The sequence below is a fragment of the Ochlerotatus camptorhynchus genome, unplaced genomic scaffold (genome assembly GCF_037179485.1).
Source record: "Ochlerotatus camptorhynchus isolate MF236.1 unplaced genomic scaffold, CSIRO-AGI_Acam_v1.1 ptg000185l, whole genome shotgun sequence".
NCBI lineage: Eukaryota > Metazoa > Arthropoda > Insecta > Diptera > Culicidae > Ochlerotatus > Ochlerotatus camptorhynchus.
The window spans coordinates 4,254,663-4,267,378 of NW_027040675.1; the positions used below are offsets into that span (position 1 = coordinate 4,254,663).

The 12,716-nt window shown below is 40.7% G+C and overlaps 1 protein-coding gene across 12 annotated transcripts in view; it reads right to left on the minus strand.

The window, feature by feature from the left end:
• Nrx-1 (Neurexin 1) overlaps positions 1-12,716 on the minus strand; it is a 559,574-nt gene that overhangs the window by 525,544 nt on the left and 21,314 nt on the right. For 7 of the 12 annotated variants that reach the window (XM_065223155.1, XM_065223154.1, XM_065223158.1 and 4 more), the window contains exon 1: positions 4,418-5,687. In XM_065223155.1, coding sequence (XP_065079227.1) covers positions 4,418-5,002 — 585 coding nt within the window. In that variant the 5' untranslated portion in view covers positions 5,003-5,687. The other 5 variants (XM_065223152.1, XM_065223153.1, XM_065223150.1 and 2 more) reach the window with 5 other exon arrangements.

Below are 12,716 nucleotides of genomic sequence, written 5' to 3' on the forward strand. Positions count from 1 at the left end.
CTTCTGAGGGCTGTATTAAACGCTTATCGAAAAAAGTTTTCCTTTTATGAAAAAGTACTGCACAGTTACATAGTAAATGTTCCGAGTTTTCACTCTCTAGGTTGCAGAATCGACACTTGTCATCTTCCAATTTGCCTAGCTGTTTTAAATAATATTTACTTGAATAGTGGCCCGTAACTAGGCCACTAAAAGTACATAGATCTTTTTTGGAGAGACTAAGAAGTCTTTGAGTTGCTCCTTTATTAGGTGATATAAATCTTTTGGACTGTCGAGCTATTTTAGTGTTTTTCCAAATGTTATCTATCATCGATTTTTCCCAGTTTTTTAGTTCTATTTTGAGGGTACATTCTGAGGCCCCACAAAATAGTTCTGGACCTAGGAATGGTTTTGATGATCCCAATCTTGCTAATAAATCAGCATTTTCATTACCTTCAACCCCACAGTGCCCAGGTACCCAAAATAAGTTAACTGTACTATTTTTAGCCACCTGCTGTAGTAATTGAATGCATTCCCAAACCAGTTTAGAACAACATGTAACTGACCTCAATGCTTTTAGGGCAGCTTGACTGTCAGAGAAAATATATAAATTTGTATGTTTGTAATTACGACATAAACAAACCGTAGCACATTCAATAATTGCCTGTATTTCTGCTTGAAATACGGTTGGCCACTTACCCATACATATTGATATGTTGACACCAGGACCCGTTACCCCAGCGCCAACTCTGTTGTTTAATTTGGATCCATCAGTGTAGACAATTACTGATCCTGGTTGAATACTAGGTCCCCCTGATTCCCATTCAGTGCGACTAGGTTCAGTGACGTTGAATAGTCTTTCAAAGTTGTACTGTCTATTCATCCAGTCTTCATGAGTTAATAAAGAATTAATTTTAAATTCCTTCAAAATACTGAGATGACCCCTAACGTCCCCATCAAAAAACTGTTTTGTTCTTTTTAACCTTAGTGCGTTTCTTTCGGCTTCTAACTGCACAAATATATGTAAGGGAAGCAGATTTAGCATTGTATCTAGCGCTTTAGAGGGCGTGCTACGAATTGCTCCTGTGATGGAAATTGTAGCAAGTCTTTGCAACTTTTCGAGTTTTTTTTGAGCATATTTACTTTTGTTTTTGGCCACCAAACTAATGATGCATATGTTATTCTGGGTCTTATTATAGCCTTATAGATCCAATCGATCATTTTAGGTTTCAGTCCCCATTTATTACCAAATGTTTTTTATAGCAACAGTTACACATTCTTGCAATTTTTAATAGTGTCGTTTTGTAAAATGATAAGTCTTAAATTTAACAGATGCGTAGAAATATTTCTTATCGATTGGTGATAAAATTATTGAAATTGGTTCAGGGGCAGCTGAGTTATTAACGTTCAAAATCTTTCATAATTTTGTTACATGTTCTATTTTTGGTTTTCAGAAAGTGTACCCCCATATAGAAATCACAGACGTAGTCCTACGTCAAAAAATGTCCATAAATAGTATTGAACTGAAAGGAATAATTTTAGAACTTTCAAACACAGTCAAGTATTTGGGAGTTACTTTTGACAGCAAACTAAATTGGAATTCGCATCTAGAACAAGTCATTAATTAGTAATTGTTGCTCTTTGGATAAGTAAAACAACTTTTGGTAGGAAATGGGGACCTAAAATGATCCACTGGATTTATTTGACGATTGTAAGACCCAGAATAAGCTATGCATCATTGGTTTGGTGGCCTAAAACCAATGAAAAATTAGCTCAGAAGAAGCTGGGGAGGCTGCAAAGGCTAGCTACTCTCTCAATAACTGGAGCAATGAGCGCACACCAAGTATGGCACTAGATGCTCTACTTTATCTGCTTCTGTTGCATCAATTTACTCAATTAGAAGCCGAAAGGAGTGCATTAAGGATCCAACGGTCACAGCACTTCCTTGAAGGTGATCTTAGAGGACATATGAGCATCCTAAAAATGTTCAATATTGATTCTCTTGTGATACAAAATGAAGATTGGATGAAGAAAAAATATCACTTCGATCGTCTTTACAATGTAGCAGATGCGGATCACGATTTGTGGAACAATGGGGGACCAAACATTCGTGCAGAATCAATTGTCTTTTATGCAGACGGCTCTAGATTGAATAATCGTGTAGGAGTAGGGGTAACAGGTCCAGGAATAAATATCTCAATATCTATGGGCTACTGGCTTACCGTGTTCCAAGCAGAAGTCCAAGCAATTATTGAATGTTCTAAAATTTGCTTGCGTAGAAATGAAAGACATTCGAATATCTGCCTTATGTCGGATAGCCAAGCAGCACTAAATGCTTTGAAATCAGCAACATGTAATTCTAAACTTGTGTGAGAATGTGTAATGTCACTCCAAAAATTGGCCTGTCAAAACCAAGAGAACCTATTTTGGGTTCCTGCGGAATTCAAGGGAATGAGAAAACCGACACACTAGTTAGGCTTGGATCATCTAAACATTTTTTAGGACCAGAACCAATCTGTGGAGTTTCTGCTTGCTCTCTTAGAATGGAGTTCAATTGGAATAACACTCTCATTGCTAGGCAGTCGAATCGGTTTATTAATCCGAGCATTTCAATGACTAGCAAAACTCTTGAACTATCAAAGAAAGATCTCAGTATGTATACTGGTTTAATAACAGGGCACTGTCCATGTAAATATCACTTGAAGCTAATAGGAAAACTTCAAGATGACATGTGTCGATTATGTGGCATAGAAAACGAAGACTCTGAACACCTGCTATGCTGTTGTACAGCAATCTTCAATAAGAGGCGGATTTTTTTCTGACAGAACGCTATGATATTTGGAATTCAGTTTCCAGCCAAGTAGTGCAATTCATTCGAAATGTAATACCTGACTGGGAAAATGCTTTCCTGCTGCATGCTGATAAAGCAATATTAAAACGGGGAATATATCACAATAGATCTAAGTACTAATCGCAGTGATCAAAATACCCAACACGGAAAAAAGGCCTTGTTGTCGCAAACCGAAGTCCGCCAACGCAAACCAACACAATGAACAAGTATGTGAAATTCTCTTCTACCCGATTGTGTTTTTGGTTTGCGAATGTAGGTTTCGGTTTGCGAGAAAATGTCCTTACAAGGTTTGTTTACAAAATGGAGAACCATGATATGGCCACTTTATCTCAAAATATCATTTCCATATGAAATAGGCTTTTAACTTGCTATTCTGAAACCCGACGGTGATAAAGAAAAACTTGCAAGGATCTTGGACAATTTAAATAATTTGCCACTTTGTCGAGGATGTGTATGGTGTCGTTACACCATATATACTTAGTGCTACCATAGAGGTAACTCTAAGACTAGTAGGTCCCGAAGAAACGTGCTCAACTTTTTGGCTCAGCTCTGGTACTATCTTCGATCCCAAGCTAGTCGATTCACCCCTCGAAACATAGGAAAATCCAATAACCCCTCATTTTATCTGTCAAAATTTCATAGCTAATCAAAACAAACATTGTGTAATACTAGCATTTTGACTAGAATAGGATACCTTAATCGATTTGCTTGGGACCAATAGGCTAGTCAAGTAGTGAGCCAATTTAAAATCGTTAGTTTCGTATTGATTGTTGGTGCTACAAATTTTCAGTAATATATCAGTGGCATTTCCTATTTGATTGGGAACTCGGGTTGATCCCGGCCTTTTATCTCAGCAGGCAACAGTCTCCGGCCAATGAGAGTGCCACCAATCTATTCAGCAGAGTTTTTGTGTATGTACAACATGTTGTCTGAAACCGTTTGTCAGCCGATATATTCATTAAAGTCACGGTTTTGTCCATTTTTGCCCCGCTTGTTAAAGAAGCAGTCATTTTTTCGTTCGAAAAATTGATGGAAATTTAAGAAAATGTGATGAATAAGAAAATTTAAAAAATGTTGTGTGTAGGTAACTGACTTTAATAAACAAATACCATACACGAACGATAACCGGAATGGTAGAACTATTCCACAAATGATGTCTATAATACCCTTAACACGTAGTTTAGCAATAAAGCCATACATTTTTTTTATCAGGGGAACGCTAATTCAAATGTAGCATAGCAAAATGTGATATTTCCCGCTCATTCAGAGCTACACAATTTATTGTTTAGGGTGGCGGTCTTACTCCGTCATCCCCTACAGAATATTTAAATTCGATCCGTAGCAGAAATTAAGGTAGCAAATTTTTCTCACTTACCGGAAGCCCATTCCAGTAGAATGGTCAGCACTTCCACGAAGCTAACTGTTATTAACAATGCATGCACCCGCGCAAATTGTCCCTCCTCCTAGAAATTCCTCCATCATCAGGGATTCCAACGCATTCACCGACATTCATAAAATTCCGCGTAGGTTCCTAATTAGAAATTCATTCCCCCACCACCAAAACAACCCACAATAGACGCTGCTACTCACCTGAACCTTGTGCCAGTGTCCGTCGTGCAGATCCCGCCCGACGGTGATAATCTGCGCTCCACCACCCAAGTTGTAGCGTAACCTCAGTGCCCCCTCCACCAGTTTCAGCTCGAAAAAGTCGTACGTCCCCCCGTCGTCGGTGTAGAGCACCAACCCGTTCGGCTGTTCGGTTTTAAACTCCAGCTCCAGGGTGCCATTCAGTCCGGTGTACCACTTCCGGAACTGGGCGAAGCTATTCTGCGATCCATCCAGCACGAAACCGGCTCCCAGGCACCCGAGATAGCCCAGGACCAGGCCCACCGACAGCCACACTCGAGACGCACTCATAAGATCTAACCGTCGGCGGCGACGGTTGCAACTGTTACGGTTATTATTATTGCGATTATGATTATTGTTACGACTGTGCCGGATGCATTCGCTGGAGTTGGGGGAGGTGGAGCAGGAGCAGCTGGGCTGCTGACAGTTGTAGAACCGAGAACGATGGCGTCCGTTGACGGTGCAGCTGCTGCTGGAAGGGGCACGAAGAGCAGCTTGCTCCTCCTGACCTGCTGCTGCTGCTGGAATAACTTTAGGCGCCGACGCCATCTTGGTCTCACCACACTGGTGCGAGAGCTTCCCGCTCTCACTCACTCCCTCACTCTTTCTCGATCGATCTCTCGCTCTGTGCACTCACTGTTGTTTCACTGGCGAAAAAGTTCTAATCGCATTACCTTCACTAACACACAGACGCACCACCAAACGCCGTTTTTGTCACTTTTCCAAAACACTCACGCTGTTTTCCCTTTGGCCCATTTGGGACCTGCTCACTCTCACTCGAAGGGGAGTGATGGCTTCTCGCTCTCACCCCGCTTGCGTGTATGTGTTGTAACACTTTGGGAGCTTTTCTTCTTTTCAAAGGGGTGATTTTTTTTTCGTATTGGCAATTTGTTTCACTAGGATCAGTTTTCCTCTGTTTTGTTCTATCAGTTTTTCACTTTTTTCCCCACACACGGTTGTCAACGATGGAAAGCTGAAAGGATGAAAAAATGGGGTTGAAATTTAGATCAGTGTCACGTTTTAGCGGAACTTGTCACTCTCGCTGCAACGGGGAAGAGATAGGAATTCAAGTAGGCCGTGATATGGACAAACGTTCGCACGGTTATTACTTTGTTTACATCAACAATCATCCGTCAAGGAAACCGGAAAGATAAGTGACGAAGACTGTATGTTCTAATCGCGGCACATAATTCCACAGAAAATCCATCAAATATTCAAAAGTCACTATTTTTGAACACACCACTCTGCCTCGCAGCAGTTCTAATCCCATACTGAATCGCACTTCTCGCAGTATTCTCTCGACGATGCTGATCTAGACGTCGTATAAGAACTGCGACTGCAAATTCTGAGAAAGAAAGTTGTTTTATAGAGTCATACTGTGGGTTATCAGTCAAGGAACCAACACAATATTATTGCAACATTCATATTTCTCTGAACCCGGTTGCTTTATCAGTAGACTAATCAATACCTAATGAACTTCAGACGCAACATACAAGGGATGAGATTTTTGCTCATGACCTTGATGAGTGATGTAAATTTTAACTATTTTTCAAAGAATTTGTCACTAATGAAATCCCGCTTACCGCTCAAGTAAACTACTGATTCGGACCATTCCTACAATGGTGATTCAAAGGTTCCGTGGCCCAGTATTCTAACCAATTTTATGATAATGGGCTGTTTACACTTATGCTAGTTCACTCATACAGCTAAAGCAACTAGCACGAGTTTCAGTTATTTCTGAAATCTCCTGCTGGTAGATGCTGGCTCAATGCACAATAGGGTGCGGCTAATTTTTCGAATCTTAAATTCGTTCGTTTTTCTTTTTCAAAATGGCTTGGCTAGGCAAAAATATTTAGATTTAGAGGTGGCGTAAATGTCTGGAAGGTGTATTTTTGACCTTTAAGAAACGACTTTTACTGGAATCATCGTAACTCTATCATTTGTCAACCAGTTTAAGTTCCACTTGCACTATTTTCTTCATAACTAAATTCCTAAAATGTTTGTAAAACCTAACTTCTGTCTAATTCTGCACTAAGTTTAACGTGATTTTCTTAAAATTTATCTAATATTTTTATAAAACTACAAGGACCAACCCTATGGTGTTGTACGCAATGGTGACGTAGGACTACGTGGTCTTATAGAATAAATCTAATTTGTTAACTGCAGCAGGAGCTTGTGTTTTGTGTTTTGGAATAGGAATTTGAGTGGGGTACTCTCTGTTTATACTCTTTAGTATGACGCACTTGACATAGATGGCCCACAGCAACTCACGAAGAGCTACTGATTCCAATCAGCGGCGCGGCTTCTTCCTCCTTCTATGGATGATCATGTGGGCTGCAGATCGATTCCTGCAGGCAGTTTTTCGTTGTGTAATGGAGCCACGCGGTGATTGAATAAACACCGTTTGGCGAGACCGGATAGAACTCAATTTTGAAATCTGAGTAAGGGAAATCGCTTTTCGCAGGCATTCGGTGATAATTTTAACTATAAACAGTTGCACATTCGTGCAATTTTCAATAGTGACTTCTTGAAAAATGATAGACTTAATTTAAACAATTTCGTAGAAAAAATTACTATCGATTGGCGTATTAAGAATTAAAATCCATCATCTCTGGATCAAAATCAGACATGAAAGTAGCCGCAACCGACTTTGGTTTTTGAAATTGAACCCCCAATGTTGTTGTAAACAGTTGTTGTAAACAATGACTTCTCTCGATGATTTTTAGGAATTCAAGGCACAACCATGCAAACCAACATTACCGCCGGGTAGGGGAAGTCTTGCCCTACCTGATGGTGTTGTTGATTTGCGTGGGCGAACCTTGACTTTCAAGACATCATCGAAAGAAGTCATTGTTTACAAAATCTGTTACGTCCTAATTCCAGATCTATCTTAATATGGGAACTGACATCCGATTCAATGTTCAAAAAATACTCTTTTACAATTTTATGATGGTCCAGAAAAGGACCGTTTTGTCGTGATGGTTGAGTAATGCTGAGCTTCTAGGGTGTTAAACACAGATAAGGCTGGTAAGCTGTATGTTGTTTGGAATGAAGGTGACGCGCTTGGCGTAGATTGCCCAGAGTGACTCACGACTTCTTCCTTCTTCTATGGATGCTCATGTAGGCTGCAGCTCACTGCTTGCAGGCAGCCTTTCGTTGTGTACTGGAGAACAATCTTCAACGACACGAGCCGAAAGCAATGCTGCTGCTGCAGCTGATGCCGACGGACCGGACACCCCCACACACGGAGATTGGAAATCCGATCAGCGGTTGAGGCCAGCCTTGGTCGCTAGCTGCTCGCGGGGAGCATTTCGTGGTGTACTGGAGAACACCACCACTAACCAACCGGTGATTAAAATAAACACCGTTTGGTGAGACCAGATAGAGTTCAACTTTGAAATCTGTGTAAGAGAAATCGCTTGTCGCAGCCAATCGGTGATAATTTAAATCATCATAGCAACAGTTACACATTCGGGAAAATTTCAACAGTGTCATTTTGAATAATGATAAAGTTTTAATATTAACAATTGCGTAGACATATTTCTGATCGATTGGTGATAAAGTTATTGAAATTGGTCCAGGGGCAGCTGAGTTATTAACGTTCGAAATCTTTCAAAAGTTTGTTACTTGTTCCATTTTCGGTTTTTAAAAGTGTACCCCAATATAGAAATCACAGACGTAGTCCTACGTCAAAAATCAATCTACTTTGTAGTTTTTAACCCAATTTGAATCTTGGGCACTAATTTAATGATAATTACGTGTACTAAGAACTTTTGCAACAAAGTATGCTTCTGAAATAATATTCTGGTATAGTTATAATTGAAATAAAGTATTGTGTATACGGATATTCTTGATAAAAAAAAATTCACGTTTGAGCCTGTAACGTTGTCATTTTTTGACCAAATTTGAATTTTTTGGTACCGTTGTAAAGATATTATAGATTGACTTTAAGAATTAAACATGCTTCTCAAATGGACACAAGGTCGAATGATGAGAAGATTGATAAAAAGATGAATGGACATAAGGTCTAATGGACAAATGGTCGAATAAAGGGTGTCCACGATGAAATTGCCACACTATGAAATTGCTCTAACTTTTTAACCGTTGGGTAGAATTTAATGAAAATTTGGGTGGATTTAGTTCATAATGCATTATTTACAAGTGCACCTTTCGTGACCCAGGACACGATGAACGGACAGGTGTACATAAAAGAGTGCCTCCAGAAGCGGCTGCTTCCTCTCCTGAAGGCCCACAACGTCCCAACAATCTTCTGGCCGGATTTGGCCTCATGCCACTACTCCAAGGACGTGCTGAAGTGGTATGCGGACAATAAGGTCAATTTCGTGCCGAAAATGTTCAACCCTCCCAACACTCCGGAGCTCCGCCCCATCGAGAAGTACTGGGCGATTATGAAGCAGCACCTTCTTAAACGACCTAAGGTAGTGAAGACAGTCGAGGAACTGAAGAAAGTATGGGTTTACATGCAAAAAACGGTTGATTCACAGGTTGTGCAGAATCTTATGGCCGGGGTTAAGGCCAAGGTGCGGGCATTTGCGTATGGACTGTAAATAAAATACGAGTAAAATGGTAAAATGAAGTTTAATAGTTATTTCTCAATCCCTGAAAATTTGATGGCAATCGGATAAAAACTCGAATTTTGCGAATCAATTTTGTGTGTGGCAATTTCATCGTGGACACCCTTTAGACAATAGTTCTAATGGAAAAAAAAAGGTCAAATGGACAAAATGTCGAATAGACAAAAGGTTGAATGGACAAATGGTCGAATGGGCAAACGGTCGAATAGACAAAAGGTCGAATGCACAAATGGTCGAATTAACAAATAGTCAAATGGAGAAAAAGTCGAATGGAGAAAAGGTCGAATGGAGAAATGGTCGAATGGAAAAACGGTCGAATGCACAAACGGTTAAATGGAAAAAGTAGATGGGTCTGTGCCTAGGGGCACAAACGGAAGCTTGACGTAGGACCGCTAGTGGACGGAACAACTATGTTGATAATTTAGTTCTTAACTCTTTCCGTTTTCAAATTGGTGGCCCTGAAAAGGGCCGGTTGTTCTTCAAATGGTGGCCACACCAGTGCAAGTCGATGCCAAATCATGCTTCCTATTGCGGGAAGCCTTTCCTCCGGTCGATGTGGGTGCTTTCGTTGTCGTGGTCGTCTTCGTATTGTTGCGATGCGTGCTGTTCCACTCATGCGTCGTTTCTGACGCTTATTCGTCCGTTGCTCGAAAGCAAATGACGAAGAAAAGAAGATTTGCCAAGCGTTTTTACAATCGCTGCTTTTCTCCTTTCTTCCTTTCAGTGGTGAACTGGTGAGCGATCAACCGAGCATTGCGCTTGCTCTTGTGAGCAAGCACAATGTGTCGTTTGTTCGATTTGCGCTCTATCGTTGCGTCCGTGTTTGGGATTTTTCATTACATGACTGAATTTCGTTTTTTTTTATTGTGACCCCCAATATAGAAATTAAAGACGTAGTCCTACGTCAAAAAGGTCAAATGGAGAAAAGGTCGAATGGAGAAAAGGTCGATTGGGCAAAAGGTTGAATGAACAAATCTCAAATAAAGAAAAGGTCAAATGATGAGCCCCCTGACAAAAAGCTGAATGAACAAAAGATTTATGGACAAAATACAAGTGTTGGTCACTCTACACGCTTATTTTACGCCAACTTTTTTCTCAGTGTGCCTCAAGGATGCCGCGCTGTGCTGGCAGTGCCGACAGTGCCTATCATCGGGCTAACTTTGGTTGTGAATAATTGCATGCTTGGCAGCCCGGTATTCTGACACCTTGAATGTTTTGTTTTTCTTGCCTAGAACATTATACTGGGAGCACGACCGGGACGACGCTAGCCGAGAAACGGAACTTAAGCTGCGTGACAGGCTGCGCGATAAATATGCCAAGATTTGCGAAACGTTGTTGCAATGTCCGGTGTAGCAGCAGCAGCACCTGCCGTCGTGGAAGCAGTACGGTGAAAAATAACAGCGCAGTATCAGGACGAGTAGCTCCTGCCGGATGGTATTTCAGGCTGCTAAAAAAAATTAGCTTGAGCATTTTTCTTCTGGACATAAATCCACTGTCAGCTTATATATCTACAGAATCATGTTAATTTAGGTGCTTTGAGAGTGACATATACGAGCGTCAATTTTGACAATTTGAGCCATAACAGACGCGAAATATAGCTTATTCAAACGTACTGTTTTTCGAGCAACGAACTTTTCAGGCTCGGAGCACTTAATATTGCATGCCATGTTTGTTTACGTCTCATCTTTTATGTCAAAGATGGATTCCGTCACGTGTAAAATTAGTTATTTCTAAGTGTGTAGATAAATAACAGATTGAGCTTACGGAGCTGGAGGGTATCATGCATCCGGCAGGAATGAGATTTTTACCGAGGATTAGAGCGATTAGATTTCATGGAGGAACATTTTCTTCATATAACAATCGGTAATGTTAAGAATGTGGAATTGATTGAGTGGGATATTGTTATGCATGCAATGTTGACCATTCGCAGCACAGTAGCATAGAGGTAACTCTAAGACTAGTAGAAGAAACGTGCTCAACTTTTTGACTCAGCTCTAGTACTCTCTTCGGTCCCAAGCTAATCGATGCACCCCTCAAAACATAGGAAAATCCACGAACCCCTCAATTTACCTGTCAAACTTTCGTAGCGAATCGAATCAAAACAAACATTGTGTAGTACTAGAATTTCGACTAGAATGGGGTACGTTAATCGATTTGCTTGGGACCAATAGGCTAGTCAAGTAGTGAGCCAATTTAAAATCTTTAGTTTCCACCGGTTGATAGTAGTGAGTTCACTAATTTTGGTGTTCTTCTTATTCTTCTTCTTCTTCGCATTTCAAGCTTAATGCTTATCACATATTAGGTTATTGCGTGGTCTCAACTTAGTGTTCCAAATGTACTTCCACAGTTATTAATTGAGAGCTTTCGATGCCTGTACCATTTATGCATTAGTATAATTAATCATGTGGCATGTACAGTTATCCGAATGTGTGAACGCAGAATCTTACGCTGAATAATGACACGCTTTAGGCTGTGAACCATTTGCTAAGTTAAATTTAACTCGTGGATAAAAGTGACACTTCGAAAGTTATTTTCTATGTTCGAAAATCCCCGTGCTGTCGATCGACCGGTTTTTGAGCCATGGTTGTCAAAATTTAACTTCTTGATTGTCAGAAATAACCATGTTAGTTATTTCGGTTTCCATTTGGGTCACTCTGGAACGACATTCAGCTTTACTGTTATATAATGCTCAGGCAGCTGTCTCCGCTGTAGCCAGGTGGGCCAGCGCGGTAGGTTTCCAGCTCTCGGCCACCAAAAGCGTCAGGTGCCACGTGTGTCCATCCCGGCACCGTGTCAGCGGGCCACCTATCAAAGTTCAAAGCCAGCCCATACCACTGAAGAAGGCGGTCCGATCGACGATCGACTTTAAGGCGATCAAGGACGACTGCCGCAGTAGGATCAACTTGATCCGCACCATCTCTCGCCCCCACCGGTCTAACAATCGCGACACTCGTTTCCGGGTTGCAAAAGCCGTCATCGATAGTCGCCTACTGTACGGTCTTGAGATGACGTGCATTGCCACTGAAAAGCTCGTGCAGATACTTAAAACTAGGCCTAAATGGCTACTTGAGAACTATTGTTATAAATTTGGACATTCAACAAGATTTTTATACCATCAGTTTCTATTTTAATTATTTTGATAAGATCGATATTCATAAATCCATTTCTATTTTGATTGATGCTTTCCTAGTGGATTTAGCGAGCGGCTAGGGGAAATCGCGTGGAAAGGGTTTTTATTGTTGCTAAATAGTTTTTATTGTAGCTTTCAAATGGTTCTCAATGCGTTCGTCATACAACCTTTTGCAGTAAATAAATCTTGAAGAGCTTCGAGAATACACCCTTCATAACCTTCTCCATGGTGGGCCAACTAGACATATTCTAGTCTTAATGAGTTTTTGGTGGATGCATTAATGATAAAATAGCCTTGACCAGGGTTTTATGAATGTTGTTTTATAGTTGCTTTGTAGTATTTCATAAAACTTAAAATGTTACTTGGGAAGGTTCCTTTTCGTTCTGGCGAAAACGTTCGTTTCTGCTTCTTCGGCATCACAGAAAATATGTCGCACGTTATAGCTTGGTTCCGACCCCCCAGTGAAGCCTTTCAAATGGAGTGACCGAAGCCTCACCCCCACGGTGCTTGTCGCTTTCGATAGCAGAGAGATGAGATC